The sequence below is a fragment of the Paroedura picta genome, chromosome 1 (assembly GCF_049243985.1).
Source record: "Paroedura picta isolate Pp20150507F chromosome 1, Ppicta_v3.0, whole genome shotgun sequence".
In the NCBI taxonomy this organism is placed as follows: Eukaryota; Metazoa; Chordata; class Lepidosauria; order Squamata; family Gekkonidae; genus Paroedura; species Paroedura picta.
Window position 1 is genome coordinate 91,053,006 of NC_135369.1, and position 19,465 is coordinate 91,072,470.

The 19,465-nt window shown below is 42.0% G+C and overlaps 1 protein-coding gene across 8 annotated transcripts in view; it reads left to right on the forward strand.

Moving 5' to 3' along the window:
• The first annotated feature begins 228 nt into the window (after nt 1–228).
• Nucleotides 229–19,465, forward strand: part of C1H6orf118 (chromosome 1 C6orf118 homolog) — an 82,564-nt gene continuing 63,327 nt past the window's right edge. For 6 of the 8 annotated variants that reach the window (XM_077347903.1, XM_077347907.1, XM_077347910.1 and 3 more), the window contains exons 1-5: nt 229–295; nt 1,300–2,418; nt 10,751–10,873; nt 11,920–11,979; nt 15,722–15,846. In XM_077347903.1, coding sequence (XP_077204018.1) covers nt 1,717–2,418; nt 10,751–10,873; nt 11,920–11,979; nt 15,722–15,846 — 1,010 coding nt within the window. In that variant the 5' untranslated portion in view covers nt 229–295; nt 1,300–1,716. Of the gene's footprint in view, nt 300–1,299; nt 2,419–10,750; nt 10,874–11,919; nt 11,980–15,721; nt 15,847–19,465 lie in introns of all 8 variants that reach the window. The other 2 variants (XM_077347898.1, XM_077347928.1) reach the window with 2 other exon arrangements.

Here is a 19,465-nt window from a genome sequence, read left to right on the forward strand (position 1 = left end):
GTATATTCAGTAGAAAGAGCTTAGAAAAACCTTTTCACCTTTGAGATTCTGCAGTTTGGAAATTTCCACTGAATGTTATACCCAACTATCCTTGTGTCTGGTGTAAGAAAGGAAATGAGCCTTTGTCTATCACAAATGTGCCAGCATGCTTTTGAGCAGACCTGTCCAGTCCTGTATTGTTGCTTAACTGCCATGGAGAACCCAAGTGGAACTCAGAATGTTTGACTGGTCTCCTTGGTAGCAAATCAGCATAAAGGTTGCAGTTATGCCAGATACTTTGTGGAGCTTGTGAAATGTGAGTGAGTGTCTGGTTTAAATATGTCTCCGTTTTAATGGGTGGCTTTGTTAGATTATTTGTGGGGAGGGGAGGAGAAGTCCTTTGCTTCTTTGGGAGGGGAGCTTTATGTAACTGATGCTGAAATGAATCGATGGCTAAAAGCAAAAGGGATATGCTGCTCTTTGGGATGGTACTTTTATTGTTAATATTGTTTCCATCCAAGCATTAATAAAGAATAATGAAGGAAAAAGAACCAGCTTGTGCAACTGGGGTAGATGAGGGATTACCTAATGGTAATACAAACGTATGCTTACCCTGTTGCTGTATTTCAGCATCAGTCAGTTTCTAAGCAATGAAAACACATCAGGCAGTGGGATCCACAGGTGTATTGTGTTGCAGCACACTATGGGACTGTCTCACAGTGACTCATTTAGACAATCTGTCAGCCAAGGCCTTGATCTGCTGCTAGTACAAGATCATATGGGCTACATTTGGAGGGCATTGAGTCATGATCTAAAAGTAAAGCAACTTGCTCATAGCAAGAACACTAAACATCATAGCTGGAAGACAGACCAAATTATGATAGTATTGTCAGGCTTGGCTTAGCAACTAATGGGAGATTGGGGGAGCTGGCCATCAGCAACAGCATGATGTCACTTCCATGTTTTTCTAGAGAAAACAGACATCACATCTGGGAGAAACTTTATGGTTTTACAATCAAGTTTTGACCAATTCCTAGCGAAGTGTAACATTACTTCTGGGAGTTTATCTGGGAGGGGATTCAGGCTGTCAGCTGCCAGCAGCATTTAAATTTTATTTTTCTCCTACAGTTGTTCAGAGTGGCAGTGTGAAATGCCAGTTAGAGGTGGGGAACACTCTCACACACACACACACTACTTTCATGGTGCTAGGTAGAACTGTTGCAAAAGAATTGTGCAGGTGCAGTATGTATAGGTAATTTCTTGGCAGGTCCCTTAAAATTCTGTTTTTGTCATATATCCCTACTTTTCCTCTTATCACAGTTCCTCCAAGGAACAGCCATCAAAAGGTGGATGCACATGCACACAGCAAAGGCTCAGAAGATGTTCTTTGTGAATCAGACAATGGAGGTCCAGTCTTAGTTTGGAAGGCCAGTTTGGCTATTTCCCACTGATCGTTTGCCAGCAGTTTGGGCTATTTCTGCTGAAGAAATTTGTAATTTGCTTCAAGTCTGTGACTCTGTCTACAAAGAATATTTGGTCTTGTGCTAAATGCTTAGCAAGTGTTCCCTCAGAGTAAGATCGTTTAAAATATCCTTTAAGTTAATCTACAAGCCATACCAGCTAAGTATGGTTAGGCTGCTTTAAATAGACTACCCGGTGAATTTAAAATATTTTACGTAACTGAACTTCATCTGAAGTTGAACAACCTGTTTGTGCAATACAGTGTCCAGTTTATACATGACAGATAGGAAACAGAAGAACAGTCTTTCAGACCTAATAGATGGAGTGGAAAAGAACCACAAAGCTGAAATTCAACTTTACATCTCAGGCCACCTCAACCCTAGTAAGCTTTATAAACCCCCCAAATCTATAAAGCATAATATCTGGGCAAGTGGCAAAAAATCAGCATACATCACTGCAAAAAAACCCCAGTTCACCACACCTGAAATATTCAGTGAGGTAACTGGAAAGACAAAGTACACTTTGGCCAACTTTGCTGATGATGCCACATCCACTCCCATTCGAGCTAGATCAGCAGCTCATTCATTTGGTCAACCTAGGGCATCCCGGGCCAGCTCTGGCACTCTAGTAAGTGTTTCTTTAGGTTCTCCTCCTTCGGACATAGAAGGAAAGGAAACAGCTAAGAAAATGGATGAAGGAGCTGGTATACTTCAGAAGCCACTTATAAGAGAAGAGCTAGATGTTCAAGAGCTGAAAATGTTGAAATATAAACCAACTATGAACAGTCGGCTTTGTGTCACTGAGGAGACGAAAGATGAATACCAATTCCTTCCTTCCTACTTGGCTGGTGTGACCAAAATGGACCAGTTTCACAAATTCATGCAGTTTCAGAAGGATTTTATTGCCAAGAAAGATTTGCTGGAAAATGACTTCATTGGGAGCAAATCAGCAGAGCAACATGAAAAAAAATTGGCACAAGTAAGTAAATAAGTAGCAGATTATATTGTGTTTTTATGAAATATTTTATTGTGAACCACCACAAGCCAGCTTGCTGGGAGTGGTGGTATATAAATTTAATTATAAATATATATAAATTAATGAAGGTACAAACTAATCCACATCAATATAAGAAGTTATTCGGTTATTAGGAATTGTTGTTGTTAGGTGCGAAGTCGTGTCCGACCCACCGTGACCCCATGGACAATGATCCTCCAGGCCTTCCTGTCCTCTACCATTCCCTGGAGTCCATTTAAGTTTGCACCTACTGCTTCAGTGACTCCATCCAGCCACCTCCTTCTCTGTCGTCCCCTTCTTCTTTTGCCCTCAATCGCTCCCAGCATTAGGCTCTTCTCCAGGGAGTCCTTCCTTCTCATGAGGTGGCCAAAGTACTTGTGTTTCATCTTCAGGATCTGGCCTTCGAAGGAGCAGTCAGGGCTGATCTCCTCTAGGACTTACCGGTTTGTTCGCCTTGCAGTCCAAGGGACTCGCAAGAGTCTTCTCCAGCACCAGAGTTCAAAAGCCTTGATTCTTTGACGCTCGGCCTTCCTTATGGTCCAACTTTCGCAGCTATACATTGCAACTGGGAATACCATAGCCTTGACTAAATGCACTTTTGTTGGCAGGGTGATGTCTCTGCTTTTTAGGAGGCTGTCTAGTTTTGCTACAGGAGCAAGTGTCTTTTAATTTCTTTGCTGCAGTCCCCATCTGCAGTGATCTTGGAACCCAGGAAAATAAAATCTTTCACTATCTCCATTTCTTCCCCATCTATTTCCCAGGAATTGAGAGGGCCGGATGCTATGATCTTTGTTTTCTTGATGTTGAGTTTTAAGCCAACTTTTGCACTCTCCTCCCTCACCCGCATCAACAGGCTCTTTAGTTCCTCTTCACTTTCTGCCATTAGAGTGGTATCATCTGCATATCTGAGGTTGTTGATATTTCTCCCTGCAATCTTGATCCCAATTTGTGACTCCTCTAGTCCCGCCTTTCTCATGATGTGCTCCGCATACAAGTTAAATAGGCAAGGCAACAGTATACAGCCTTGCCAAACTCCCTTCTCAATTTTGAACCAATCAGTGATTCCATGCCCAGTTCTCACTCTTGCTTCTTGACCTGCATATAAGATTCTCAAGAGACATATAAGATGCTCTGGTATTCCCATCTCTTTAAGAACTTGCCACAATTTGTTATGCTCCACACAATCAAAGGCTTTAGCATAGTCAATGAAGCAGAACTCCCTAGCTTTCTCCATGATCCAGTGTATGTTGGCAATTTGATCTCTAGTTCCTCTGCCTCTTCAAAATCCTGCCTGTACTACTGGGATTTCTCGGTCCACATATTGCTGGAGCCTAGCTTGTAAAATCTTGAGGATAACTTTGCTAGCATGAGAAATGAGTGCAATGGTGCGGTAGTTTGAACATTCTTTTGTCATTGCCCTTTTTGGGGATTGGAATGTAAATTGACCTTTTCCAATCCTGTGGTCATTGTTGAGTTTTCCAAATTTCCTGTCATATTGAGTGTAGCACTTTTACTGCATCATCTTTTATTAGGAATACAAAGAGAAAAATATAATTAGGTCTCTGCTCAGATTCCCAAGGTGCCATTTTGGTATGGACTATCATTGATTAATTAAGTTTTTAGAAACTGGATTACCTTCTTATGCAGGAGTGAAATAGAACTGGGTTCTGTGGAGTTCTGTGGGACTCTAAAGCCATCACATTTTAGTCAAGCTACAACATGGGATGACTCAGAATCCTGAGTCCACCTAGTACCCAAACCCCATCAGGAGAGAGGTATTCACAATCATTAATAAATGAATGTGCTCTGCTTTTAACAAGTTCTCAGCTTTTCTCTCTAACTGCCAACAGCCAACAAAGGTGAGGCTGCAGAGCTGAGCTAAGGGCATATATAGCATTCTGATCCCATAGAGCAGAATGGGAACTTTATTAATGGCAGTCAGCAGTGCCGTGTTAAGCTTTGGAGGGCCCTATTCGTGTTTCCAAGGCTGGAGAACCCCTCCCCCATTGCTTCAACACTTGGTAAACATTTTGATTGAAAGGAGGCAGTCTGTCTGCAAATGTATCCATTCATAAACTGTCATGGGCTACTCAAAAGTTCAGGCCAGCTGACCTGTCATGGACTTTACTTTGCAAACCATGAACCAGCCAAAATTCATCATTATCTTTAGTTCATAAGCCCATTCATGCCCCTCTCTGTTCTCTAGATGCATTTTTCACCTTAATTTTCCTATACTGGCGTTATTTTAAGGCTATTTTACTTTTTCTTCCCATTTCTCATCATCTCATCTCAGATAAATTTTGCAGTGTATTTGTTTTTTTTTCTTGCTGCATTCTTATGAATGATTCTCCTCTTTTTATCTGTTCATTTACAATTTCTCTAATACCTTGTAAATGTCCTTATGTTTTTGTTCTTTTGTTCTGCTCTCTGATCAGTAGAACAACTGGGCACCTATTCTTAGAATTTCTTTTAGTTTTGATCCTTTAAATAGCATTTGAAACTAGACCCCCACCCCATGGTTACTTATTATTACATGCTTCTTCATTAATATTTTGATCTCTTTTATGTTTTTATTTGTCTAGTGTAGTGAGCTAGATATACCATTTATTCATGCTATAGTAAGGAGAGTTACTCCAATCTATGCCCATTAATTTCATTTTAATGGACTTAGACTGGAACAACTTTGTATAGGACTGCACTTATGTCTTCTAGGAGCTGATGAGCAGTAGATTCAGGATGGGCAAAAGAAAGCATTTCTTTACTCATCAAGTGAATGAGTAAATTGTATAATTCATTGCCAGTGGATGTAGTGATGGTCTAGGAATTTGCACACACACATAAATGTACCATTTTAGATTCAGCCTGAAATGATTCAGGCCTAATCTAAAATGCGCAAATACTTCTTCACTTTTTTTTGATTCAGCCAAATCTGAAAAGTTTCAGAGGTTTTGCACATGCATGTTCCCCCCATCTTCTAAAAACTGCCTGTGAAAGTACATGGGGGAGCATTTAAAGGCAGTGGGTAGTTGCCTAATAGCTGATAATGACAGCCATACTGCCTGCTCCCTTTAAATTCCTCCCCAAGCTGGGGCGTGGCTGTCATCATCAGCTGTTCAGTGCCTTGGCCATTCCCTTTAAATGCTTGTCCCACCTTTATAGGCAACTTTGCATTCTGATCCCATAAAGAAAGGGAGAGGTACCTTTAAATAGCCACATTATGGGCAAATTACAATTCAGCCACCCTGATCTGGACAGCCCCCAAAGTACCTGTATCAGCATTGATTTGGGTTCTTTTCAGCTTATCCAAGTCAATATTCTCCACCAACTGCAGTGGTTGGTGCCCATTCTCCACCAACTGCAGTGGTTGGTGCCCATTCTCCACCAACTGCAGTGGTTGCCGGTTGAATTCCGGATCAGACTAAAGGTTCTGGTAATTACCTTCAAGGCCATTCGCGGTCAGGGCCCAGTATATCTGAGGGACCACCTCCCTGCCTATGCCCCTAAAAGAGCTCTGCGCTCCACCGCCACCAACCGGCTAATGGTCCCTGGCCCTAAAGAAGTCCGCCTGGTCTCCACCAGGGCCAGAGCATTCTCTGTCCTGGCCCCCACCTGGTGGAACGAGCTCCTGGAGGAGATCAGGGCCCTGACGGAGCTTAAACAGTTCCGCAGGGCCTGCAAAAAGGAGCTCCTCCGCCAGGCATTTGGTTGAGACCAGGCACAACCAACAGTGAATGAAGGGCCCCCACTCCCCCACCGCTCCTCCCCCTCCCCCCTTCTCCCCCCCTTCCTCCCAGAACTCCACCAGAGCGCTCTGGACCTGTTGTGGTATTGCACTATTCCATCGTTATATTATTTTATTATATTGTTATACTGTTAAATTATTCTGTTATATGGTTACAACCACTGTTATTAATCACTGTATGTTTTAACGAAGACTGTTTCATGTATCATTTACTAGTTTTAATGTAAACCGCCCTGAGCCTTCGGGGAGGGCGGTATATAAATCTAAATAAATAAAAAATAAAAAAATAAAAATATGCCCATTGCTAGTCATAACATCCCCCTTCAAGGATCGCTGCCTTGTTGTGGCAAGGGGGCTTGCGTAGTTCAGTGAAGCTATGAGCTATGCCGTGCAGGGCCACCCAAGACGGACAGGTCATAGCTGAGAGCTCTGACAAAAGGTGATCCACTGGAGAAGGAAATGGCAAACCACTCCAGTATCTTTGCCATGAAAACTCTATGGACAGTTCCAATAGGCATAACGATATGACGCCGGAAGATGAGCCCCTCAGGTCGGAAGGTGTCCAATATGCTACTGGGGATGAGCAGACGGCTAGTACGAGTAGCGCCAGAATGAATGAAGCGGCTGGGCCAAAGCCGAAAGGACGCTCATTTGTGGAAGTAACTGGTGGCGAAAAGACAGTCCGATGCTGTAAAGATTTTTATTCCATAGGAACCTGGAACGTCAGATCCATGAATCAAGGCAAGCTGGACATGGTCAAACAAGAAATGACAAGACTGAACATCAACATTTTAGGAATCAGTGAACTAAAATGGACAGGAATGGGTGAATTTAATTCAGATGACCATCAGGTATACTACTGTGGACAAGAATCTCGCAGAAGAAATGGAGTAGCCTTCATAATCAATAAGAGAGTAGGAAAAGCAGTCTTGGGATACAATCCCCAAAATGACAGAATGATCTCAGTTCGAATCCAAGGCAAGCCATTCAACATCACAGTGATCCAGGTCTATGCCCCAACCACTGCTGCTGAAGAGGATGAAGTTGATCAGTTCTATGAAGCCCTACAACACCTTCTAGAAGCAACGCCAAAAAATGATGTGCTTATCGTCATGGGGGATTGGAATGCTAAAGTAGGAAGCCAAAAGATAACCGGGATAACAGGCAAGTTTGGCCTTGGAGTACAAAATGAAGCAGGGCACAGGCTGGTAGAATTTTGTCAAGAGAATACAATGGTCATAGCAAACACTCTTTTCCAACAACCCAAGAGACGACTCTACACATGGACATCACCAGACGGTCAACACAGAAATCAGATTGACTATGTGCTCTGCAGCCAAAGATGGAAAAGTTCTATCCAGTCAATAAAAACAAGACCAGGAGCTGATTGTGGTTCAGATCATGAGCTTCTTGTTGCAAAATTTAGGCTTAAATTGAAGAAAGTAGGGAAAAGCACTAGGCCACTCAGGTATGAACTAAATCATATCCCTGACGAATACACAGTAGAGGTGACAAATAGATTTAAGGAATTAGATCTGATAGACAGAGTGCCTGAAGAACTATGGACGGAGGTTCGCAACATTGTACAAGAGGTAGCAACTAAAACCATTCCAAAGAAAAAGAAATGCAAGAAATCAAAATGGCTGTCTGAGGAAGCTTTACAAATAGCTAAGGAGAGAAGGGAAGTGAAAGGCAAGGGAGAAAGAGAAAGATACACCCAATTGAATGCAGAATTCCAGAGAAAAGCTAGAAGAGATAAGAATGCCTTCTTAAATGAACAGTGCAAACAAATAGAAGAAAACAATAGAATGGGGAGGACCAGAGATCTTTTCAAGAAAATTGGAGATATGAAGAGAACGTTTCATGCAAAGTTGGGTATGATAAGGGACCAAAATGGTAGGGACCTCACAGAAGCAGAAGAGATTAAACAAAGGTGGCAAAATTATACAGAAGAACTATACAAGAGCGAGCTTAACATCCCTGATGACCACGGTGGGGTAGTTACTGACCTGGAGCCAGACATCCTGGAATGTGAAGTCAAATGGGCCTTAGGAAGTCTGAGCAACAATAAAGCTAGTGGTGGTGACAGCATTCCAGTTGAACTATTCAAAATCTTAAAGGACGATGCAGTAAAAGTGCTACACTCAATATGCCAGCAAATTTGGAAAACTCAACAATGGCCACAGGATTGGAAAAGGTCAGTTTACATTCCAATCCCAAAGAAGGGCAATGCCAAAGAATGTTCAAACTACCGCACCATTGCACTAATTTCTCATGCTAGCAAAGTTATGCTCAAAATCCTACAAGCTACACTCCAGCAATATGTGGACCAAGAACTTCCAGAAGTACAGGCAGGATTTCAAAGAGGCAGAGGAACTAGAGATCAAATTGCCAACATACGCTCGATCATGGAGAAAGCTAGGGAGTACCAGAAGAACGTCTACTTCTCCTTCATTGACTATGCTAAAGCCTTTGATTGTGTGGAGCATAACAAATTGTGGCAAGTTCTTAAAGAGATGGGAATACCAGAGCATCTTATTTGTCTCTTGAGAAATTTATATGCAGGTCAAGAAGCAACAGTGAGAACTGAACATGGAATCACTGACTGGTTCAAAATTGAGAAAGGAGTTCGGCAAGGCTGTATACTGTCGCCTTGCCTATTTAACTTGTATGCATAGCACATCATGAGAAATGCGGGATTAGAGGAGTCACAAATTGGGATCAAGATTGCAGGGAGAAATATCAACAACCTCAGATATGCAGATGATACCACTCTAATGGCAGAAAGTGAAGAGGAACTAAAGAGCCTGTTGATGCGGGTGAAGGAGGAGAGTGCAAAAGTTGGCTTGAAACTCAACATCAAGAAAACAAAGATCATGGCATCCGGCCCTCTCAATTCCTGGGAAATAGATGGGGAAGAAATGGAGATAGTGAAAGATTTTATTTTCCTGGGCTCCAAGATCACTGCAGATGGGGACTGCAGCAAAGAAATTAAAAGACGCTTGCTCCTGGGGAGGAAAGCTATGGCAAATCTAGACAGCATCCTAAAAAGCAGAGACATCACCCTGCCAACAAAAGTGCGTTTAGTCAAGGCTATGGTCTTCCCAGTTGCAATGTATGGCTGCGAAAGTTGGACCATAAGGAAGGCCGAGCGTCAAAGAATCGAGGCTTTTGAACTCTGGTGCTGGAGAAGACTCTTGCGAGTCCCTTGGACTGCAAGGCGAACAAACCGGTCAGTCCTAGAGGAGATCAACCCTGACTGCTCAACCCTGACAGATCCTGAAGATGAAACTCAAATACTTTGGCCACCTCGTGAGAAGGAAGGACTCCCTGGAGAAGAGCCTAATGCTGGGAGCGATCGAGGGCAAAAGAAGAAGGGGACAACAGAGAATGAGGTGGCTGGATGGAGTCACTGAAGCAGTAGGTGCAAATTTAAATGGACTCCGGGGAATGGTAGAGGACAGGAAGGCCTGGAGGATCATTGTCCATGGGGTCGCGATGGGTCGGACACGACTTCGCACATAACAACAACAAGTCATAACATAGATGGCTTGAAAAGGGAAGTGAATTGATTAATGGAGGGTAGTTGAATTAACAATGACAAGCCAAAACAACTAAACCATGGTTTGTAGCTGTGATTACTCCACATTCAAAGAGAGTGGAACTCTGAATACAGTTTTTAGGAATCAACAACCGAGAAGGCTTTATCTCTATATTGACTTATTTAGATAAAAAAATCTAATAAATAAATAAATTTAGGATGTCTGGTACCAGCAAGTCATAATCAAGAGAATAGAAAGGATTACAACAGGAAAGCTAGTCCTGAATCACCAAGAGGTGTTAAAATAGCATTCAAAAAGAAGAGAAAAAAGAAACTGACCACAGTAGAATCTTACAAAGTTTGTCTCCTTTACATATTGGTAATGGTTTACCATTTGGACATTGGAACCAATATTCTTTTATTAGTAAATTAAAAAATCTCCATGCAGCATAAGACTTATATATCACTGGAATAAAGATACTTGGCATCATCAGTTTCTTCTTTCTCTTCTTTTTGGATTTCTGACTGATGGGCCATTCTTCACATTAAAATAACACTGCCAGAGATTTTTTCAGTAAGATCTTTCTCATTGAATAAAGTTGGTCTATAGGACTATATTAATTTCATAAACATGGAGTATAATTCCTTAATAATTTTACACATGTCGGAGCAAAAACAAACTCAAATCTTGTGGCACCTTAGAAACTAACAAGTATTACAAGATTTCAAGAAATGAGAACATGTGTCTGATGAAGAGGGTCTACAAAAGTAGAATGAAAACTTGTTACTCTTTAATATACTACCGGATTCTATTTATCTTTACATATACCTGAGTATGCTACATGTTGATATATATATATGATCTCTGACTTTCCAGGAGATTGACTAGACAGTTTCTCTCCAGAATCTGCTTGCCTTTAGGTGAACTTTTTGGGACAGGGGTTATTATCTACAAGACCTGGGATATAATTATCAGGACAGTATATCAATGTTGTAGTTTGACTTCTTTCCAGGCACTTCGGAATATTTGTGATTGCACACGACCCCACTTTAACCGCTTGCAGGCTGTTGGTGATGTGTTTGAAGACATTTGCAACAGCTCTATGATCTTTGGTGACATTCTTAAAGAAGTGAAGGTATTTTCTAGTGTTCCTAATATTTAATGCAGCTTGTTTTGAAGGTCCTCAGTTCTACCGGAATTATAACTCGTCTCCGAACTACAGAGATCAGTTCCCCTGAAGAAAATGACTACTTTGCAGGGTAGACTCTATAGCATTGTACACTACTGAGATCCCTCCCCTTTCCAAACCTTGTCCTCCCCAGACTCCATCTCCAGATCTCCAAGAATTTCTCAACCAGAATTGGTGACCCTACTTATCATGTTTTCCCATTTTGTCCTCATAACATCAACTCATTTTGTCCTCATACCATCAAGATAAGTTAGGCTGAAAGTGTGTGAGTGGTCTAAGGTTACTCAGTATACTTCCATGGCAGAGTAGGATTTTGAACCTGGGTCTTCCCTGTCCTAGCCTGGTACTCTAACCAGAACACCTCAATGGTTGTATCCTGCTGCCTTGCTAACCGTGACTTCCTCCAGATCAAGAAGCCTTCCCCTGATGAAAGAGACTCTTCCATTGGCAGAACTGCCTTTTACATTGGCTTCCTTGATTCAGAGGAGGGCAGTGTTGTCAGTGGAACAGTATTAGCCATTGCTTTGAAATTGTTCATTTGTATAGCATGTGGGCTGTACTATGTTATGCAATGGGGATTATTCTAGATTTCAGAGGGCCGGTGATGAGAAACAAAAAGATGGTGTTCAAAACATGAATGGTCGCTTTAAAAAAATCTTCAAGTACTTAATTCTTGAAAGAAATTATGTCATTATCAGCAAATAAATATTGCAGTATCCTCATATAAGTTGCAGTTTTTGCAAATATATTTTAATGTTATTGCCTAATTTACCAATTAGCCAATTAAATACCCTGTGATTAATATCCTTAATTGGTGAGATCTGTAAAATTATGTTAGAATTTTGTTAATTTAATCCCAGGTGTTTCATATAAACTCCAATGCATCTAAGAGTAAATTTAAAAGATAAAGAAGGGAGAAAGAAGATTTTGTTTCTTTTTTCTATTCCAAATTTAGCTATTTTCCAACACTGTGATTTCATTATATTTTACAGAATGAATATGAGCTTTACATAGTGATCCTGCTGGATTCTCTGCCAACACTGCAATACAGGGTAGTATTTCAGCTTTCAATGTAAAGTACAGTAATGTAAAATTCTCTCTACAGTTGCATGAAAGATCCGAGAAAGTGCTCTTATGATGTGCATTATTATGTAACAGGTTCTCCTTATTTTAGAGAGGAGGTGCACACCACATTTTGTAACATGATCATTTTTAGACACAGCATGCAATCCTAAGAACATTTTCTTGAGCATTAGCCCTGTTGAATAGACCTGATTTGCATTTTGAATAAGACTGCCAAGTATGGCCCTATATATTTTTTCTTTTCCAAATGCAGTCACTGGGCCAACTTGTTTTGGAGAGGGAAAGTCATTTGGTGGGGAGAAAGAGGAGGGCTCTTTGACCCTTTCCTCTCATTTAATTTTCCTCATTTGCCTCATCCCTGAGGGCATGAATGTGTCTCAAGAGTACCATGTGAAGGGGGACTCCAACTGTTGTCCCTTGTTATCCAGAATGCTACTGTAAGAGATTTCTTCCTTCTGGTCATTTCCCTTCTCTTTCTCTTCCTCTTTCCACCATGAGGGCTGGCCATACTATCTACAATCTCTTCTACAGGTAGCTAGAAGCTACAGATAGTTCAGGCAGATAACTAGAAACATTTGTTTTGCCTTTCCTATCTGGTATGGAGTTATTTTACAATAACGAACTTTTATTTCTTTCCTAAGTAACTGTTGAGATAGTTTATATATGCAAAGGGGACTAAAGCACCAGGCCGCTTAAAAGAATAAAATAGTTTTATTATGAAGAGAAACAAACTTGGAAAAGAAAAGGAAAGAGAAAGTCCCAATTAACAGGCTAACTGTTGTTCTGCATTGAGTCTGTTGTGCCACAGTGCCACAGCACTGATAAAGCTGTTGTAGCCAAGCAGTGATATCAGGGCTCTCTCAGCTGCACCTAACTCACTGGGTGTCTATTGTGGAGAGAGGAAAGGGAAGATGATTGTAAGCCACTTTGAGAATCCTTCTGGTAGAGAGTCTTTCTGGTGGAGAAAAGTGGCATATAAGAATCAGCTCTTTTTCTTCTTGAAGACAAGCAAGAAGGAAGTCTGCTCAAAGGAGCAGGAAGTCTCCAAATGAGCCAATCAGGACTCTGGAGGACATTTGAAAAACATCAGTCTAACTATGCTAAATACACATCTCCTCCGATACTCATATCCTTTTGAATTATACACACGACAGTTCTTGCATATTCCAACAGTAACAAACCTCAGTGTAAACTTAGGGCCATTCCGCACAACTTAAATGTAGCCAAAGTCTTATCTTTTGTAAACGCTATTAATTTAACATTCCACATGACATCGTAAACAAACCCCAAAACTCCTGCCAAACTCCAGCAACAATCAGAATTTTATATCACTCAGGGGGAAATCCAGAAAAGTGGATTCCCTCTGAAAAAAATGCTACACTTCTGAGCACAAGCTGCAACACATCAGCGAAAGACATGTGAGTTCTCAAAATAGCAGTAGAAAGAATGTCCCTCCCTAGCTCTCTCCCCCGAGCTTCTGGAGACGTGATAGCCATTTTTCCCCCTTAAACCAACGAAAGCAACGAATAAGTGAGGCTTCTTCGGCTGAAGTCCCTCCATAGAAGTGCTTAACAGTAAAACAAACCTCCCTTCTGCAATTGTCTTTAATGTTTTCGAGCACAATACAGCCCCCTGTTCGACACTGCCTGTAATTTTGGCCAGAAATTGTACCCATCAGGGGAATTTTTTTTTTTTACTTGAAGAGCGTGTAAAAGATTAAGTGCCAGCTCCTACGCCAGCGAAAACGGTCTTTCTGAGACATTGAAACAACAAATATTCATTGCTGCTAGTGTTTTGGGGTTTTTAAAAAGGAAAGGGGCTTTTCGGAAGCATGAACAGAACAGTTCATTGTCTGTTCTGTTGGATTGACAGCCATGGGTGGGAAGAAGCATGGGAAAATGTTGCCTCCTTTGTTGCGATTCCAGCGAGACCGGAAACCTGTGGGGAATGAATAGATCGCTACTGGGACTTCAATATTCCATGAGAATTGAAGGTGTGCAGAATGATGAAAGTCAACTATTAAATATAGCGTTTCTGCATACATTTGGCACCATTGGTCATTGTGCGGAATAGCCCTTATTCTTCAAGCAACCAGACTAAGGGATTCTGTTTTGTATACTCAGTACTGCTGTCACCTTTCTCACTGTGTTATAATAGTATTATTGTGTTGGTGTTGTATGTAATTCTGTTTTTGTTTTGTTTTGAAAAATATAAGCAACAAAATCTAGCAAGGCTAACCTATTGGTCTCAACCCAATGTCAGAAGGTGATATATGACATGTCTCCTATTCTAGACATGCAAGTGGAAAGGCAGAGCTGGTCAACATGGCCACATTCATCACTTGACATCTGTGACACCCGGGAGTAACTTTCCTACATGAATGAGCCATTATAGGTCACATGCCACAAACAGAACAACAACAACACAAACATCAAGTACCAAACACTAATGTACATGTGTGGATGAACTGATCCTTATTCAGCCCATTCATAGGCATTCATAGGTTGAGAGGGGACATGATTGTTGTTGTTGTTGTTATGTTCGAAGTCGGGTCCAACCCATCGCGACCCCATGGACAATGATCCTCCAGGCCTTCCTGCCCTCTACCATTCCCCGGAGTCCATTTAAGTTTGCACCTACTGCTTCAGTGACTCCATCCAGCCACCTCATTCTCTGTCGTCCCCTTCTTCTTTTGCCCTCGATCGCTCCCAGCATTAGGCTCTTCTCCAGGGAGTCCTTCCTTCTCATGAGGTGGCCAAAGTATTTGAGTTTCATCTTCAGGATCTGGCCTTCTAAAGAGCAGTCAGGGTTGATCTCCTCTAGGACTGACCGGTTTGTTCGCCTTGCAGTCCAAGGGACTTGCAAGAGTCTTCTCCAGCACCAGAGTTCAAAAGCCTCAATTCTTTGACGCTCGGCCTTCCTTATGGTCCAACTTTCACAGCCATACATTGCAACTGGGAATACCATAGCCTTGACTAAACGCACTTTTGTTGGCAGGGTGATGTCTCTGCTTTTTAGGATGCTGTCTAGATTTGCCATAGCTTTTCTCCCCAGGAGCAAGCGTCTTTTAATTTCTTTGCTGCAGTCCCCATCTGCAGTGATCTTGGAGCCCAGGAAAATAAAATCTGTCACTATCTCCATTTCTTCCCCATCTATTTGCCAAGAATTGAGAGGGCCGGATGCCATGATCTTTGTTTTCTTGATGATGAGTTTCAAGCCAACTTTTGCACTCTCCTCCTTCACCCGCATCAACAGGCTCTTTAGTGGGGGCTCTTTAGGGGGGACATGTTAGCCCTCTTTAAGTATTTGAAAGGTTGTCATTTGGAGGAGGGCAGGATGCTGTTCCAATTGGCTGCAGAGGAAAGGACACGCAGTAATGGGTTTAAACTACAAGTACAACAATATAGGCTAGATATCAGGAAAAAGTTTTTCACAGTCAGAGTAGTTCAGCAGTGGAATAGGCTGCCTAAGGAGGTGGTGAGCTCCCCCTCACTGGCAGTCTTCAAGCAATGGTTGGATACACACTTTTCTTGGATGCTTTAGGATGGTTAGGGCTGATCCTGCATTGAGCAGGGGGTTAGACTAGATGGTTTGTATGGCCCCTTCCAACTCTATGATTCTATGATTCTATAAGCAAGAGTCTGTAACAATTATATAAGTTAATATTGACAAGTGTTTCATTTTTTCATTTGTGTTTTGGCAATGCAATAGACACTGCAGAATGAAGTAAAAGGTATGGAGAAGAGAACAGTGAAGACTCATGAAATTGTGGAGGCCAGGCATGAAGTCCAGTTTCTTATGCAGAAGTCCAAACAGGTCTTAGAAAGAAATGAAGAGTAAGTTGTAAGAGTGTAAGATGTTTAAATGGCAAGGAACACATATATGGAGAAACTGTTTCCCACAGTTGAAATTAATTATTGGACATATACCACCCCTCCCAGCCAGCAGTTCTATGATTCTATGATAACCTCAACCAACCTTCACCCCACACCATGCAATGGTTGGAAATGCCACCTCCCACCAAAGGTGGGATGGTTCGAGGGGAGAGCCTGATTGATGTTCTGCCACTCAGCCTCAACCAAATGTCTGGTGGAAGAGCTCTGTCTTAAAGGCCCTGCAGAATGGGAGAGCTCTGACAGGGCCCTCAGCTCTTCTGGGAGCTCATTCTACCAGTTCAGGTCAGGACCAAAAAGGCCCTGGCCCAGGTTGAAGCCAGACAGACCTATCTTTGACTGGAGACCAATAGCCTGTTTAGATTCACAGAGTGTAATGCTCTGCTACGGGCATAAGGAGATAGGCAGTCCCTCAGGTATGCTGACCCAGACAGCAAATGGCCTTGAAAGTCAAAACCAATACCTTAAACTTGACCCAGAACACCACTGACAACCAATGCAGCTGTGCAGAACAGTCTGGATATGGGTTCTCCATGATGTTCCAGTGAGGACCCTTGCAACTGCATTTTGTACCAGTTGAAACTTCTGGTTCAATGATAAGGGCAGGCCAGTGTAGCGTTACAGAAGTCTAGTCTGGAGGTGATTGTCACATGGATCACAGTGGCTAGGTGGGGCACTAGTGGCCTTGCTTGGCGTAGGTGGAAAAATACAAGCTTGGCTACCTTTGTGACCCGAGCCTCCATAGAAAGGGAGGCATCAATGATCACCTCCAGATCCCTGGCTAGAGGTGTGATCTCCAACTGTACCCTGTCAAGGCTCTAAACCCTTCCTCCCCAGCCACAGAACCTCCATCTTGGAAGACTTGAGCCAGATGGTCATTGCTTCCAAACAACTGATGAATGTAGGGAAGGGGGAGTCAGGTTGGCCATCCATCCAGTAATGGGTTTAAACTTCAAGTACAACAATATAGTTAAACTTCAAGTACAACAAAAAATATATATCAGGAAAAAAATTTTCACAGTCAGAGTAGTTCAGCAGTGGAATAGGCTGCCTAAGGAGGTGGTGAACTCCCCCTCACTGGCAGTCTTAAAGCAAAGGCTGGATACACACTTTTCTTGGATGCTTTAGGATGGTTAGGGCTGATCCTGCGTTGAGCAGGGGGTTGGACTAGATGGCCTGTTTGGCCTCCTCCAACTCTATGATTCTATGATTCTATGATTAGGACATAGAACTGGGTGTCATTAGCGCATTGATGACAACCCAGCCCATAGCTCTGGACCAATTGGGACAGAAGGCCCATATAGATGTTGAATAACATGGGAGAGAGGACCACCTCTTGCGGGACTCTGTATGACAGTTGGTAACTGCATGATTCCTCCTCTCCCATGGCAACCCTCTGTTTTCAGTTCTGGAGAAAGGAGATCAGCCATTGCAAGGCTACCCCCCATATTCTGGCCCTGGTGAGGCGGTGGGCTAACACCTCATGGTCAATGACATTAAATGCCGCTGACAGATTTAGCAACATGAGGAGCACTGACCCACCTCTATCCAGCTGGCACTGGAGATCATCCATAAAGGCAATCAGAACACTCTGTGGCCAGGTTGGAAGCCAGAATGGAATGGATCAAGTGCTGAAGTTTCCCCCAATAATGCTAGGAGCTGGTCTCAGCCACCTTCCCCAGAAACACAAATTGCAAAACTGGGCAGTAGTTGATGGGTCCTGCGGATCCAGTGATGGTTTTTTTCACCTGGGGGTAGAATTTCAGCTTAACTAGAGTCATTCAGTTCTCCAGACAATTAATCAGGGCCTGGAAATGGATTTGCCATGCAGTGTTTCCCAAAGAGCCAGGAGCCAGTTACTAGCAACAGGGCAGCAACAAATGGGCAGGAGAACTGATGGTTGTTCCCAAACTGTTGGCATTTGTATTTCCTGAAAATCAAATTAGTTTTCCCAATTTACAGTCTTGTTTTTCATAGCATAATACATGTGTTTAGCATAATACAATTTCCTCTACTTTCACCTGTGAAATTGGTTGCAATCCTGCTCAGAGTTAAATTATATACATCCCACTTTGTCAAGGAGTCCAAGGCTGAACTCCACGGGTTCTTGGAGCTAGTGCTTACGAGAAAACAATTTTTGTAATATATATCTCTATAGAATTTATTTGAATAATATTTCAGAAAAAATATATTGCAGCAAGAAAAATAAGAAAATCCAACTAAACTAACACATTTGAAATCTGCTTTAGATGGCATAATCTTAAGGTCAAGAACATTGCTGCCCATCACAGTCTCAGCATACTATAATTGAGGTCTTTAGTCCACCAGACTTCAAGCTAGTTTTTTTTCCTCAAGTCTTTTAAACCAATGATAATTTTCTGGGCAACCTGGGTGATGGTGACAATCCAATCGGGACATGTTCTTGCTAGAATCTTCTAGAAAATTGCCTCATCACACCTGATTCTCCCCCTCCCATCCTTTGGTTCATAGGTGCTCATGATGAGCCAGTTATCCCATTTCATATTTTGAATATGATAAAAGCCATGTAGGCAGAGAGGCCCAGTTAGTAACACCTGCAAGATGGAATAAGTCCATCACTATACACATTAACCCTTGGAAAGAAACAAGGGTGCTTTGCCTCACACATTGGAATGTAAACAGGTTAATAATATGCAAGATTGCCACTGTGAGCCACTCCAACTGTATGCCTGTTTACTCTGAGAGCTAATGTGGGTCACTGGTTACTGTGTTAGATAAGAACTAGGGATACCCAGGTTCAGGCCCCCAGTATTGCTAACTGGATTACCATAGGCCAACTAAATTTTCCAGCCTAATTTCCTGAATAGGATGAAATAAAGAAAACCCACATCCTGCCTTGTCTGAGCTTCTTGGAGAAAGAAACATGTAATAGACAGGAATAAATCCCACTGAATTTAATGATAATTACTCCCTAATGAGTGAGCTTGGTTGTAAACTCTGTTTCTCATTTACACTTCAATAACTCATTGGCTTTTTTGCCATACTATCTATCTTTGCATAATATCTGGAAGTATCTGTGCCTTAAATATGATTAACTCCTGCACAAGATCTCCAGAGTGGGCAGAATTGGATAAAGCACACCTAATCAAACAGTGTTATGGATTGCGCTGCTTTGTCTATCATATTTTTATGCACTCAAAGAGATGTTCCGCCCATCCCCCTTTAATATTCTCACAGCAACTCTGTGTGGTGTGTTATTCTGACAGACTGGCCCAGGAGAACAAGTTGGCCCAAATGATCTGCCCAGTTAGCATTACGATTGGATAATATCAACTGAAATTAGCCTGATAACTGAGTACAGAACTGAGCCTTCTCTCATAGGGTAGTGCTGCTAGGTGGAAGCAGTTTCCGGTGAGACTTCCTGCAGTGTTCAAATTAGAGTTTTTGTTTGTTCATTAAAAAATATTAATTGTGTCCTGCCTTATGGTATGTGAAAGTGCCTCAAGATGACTTTCAACATAAACCAATAGCTACAATATAACAAAATGTTAATACAAAAAGCCATATATAAACTGTGGAATGC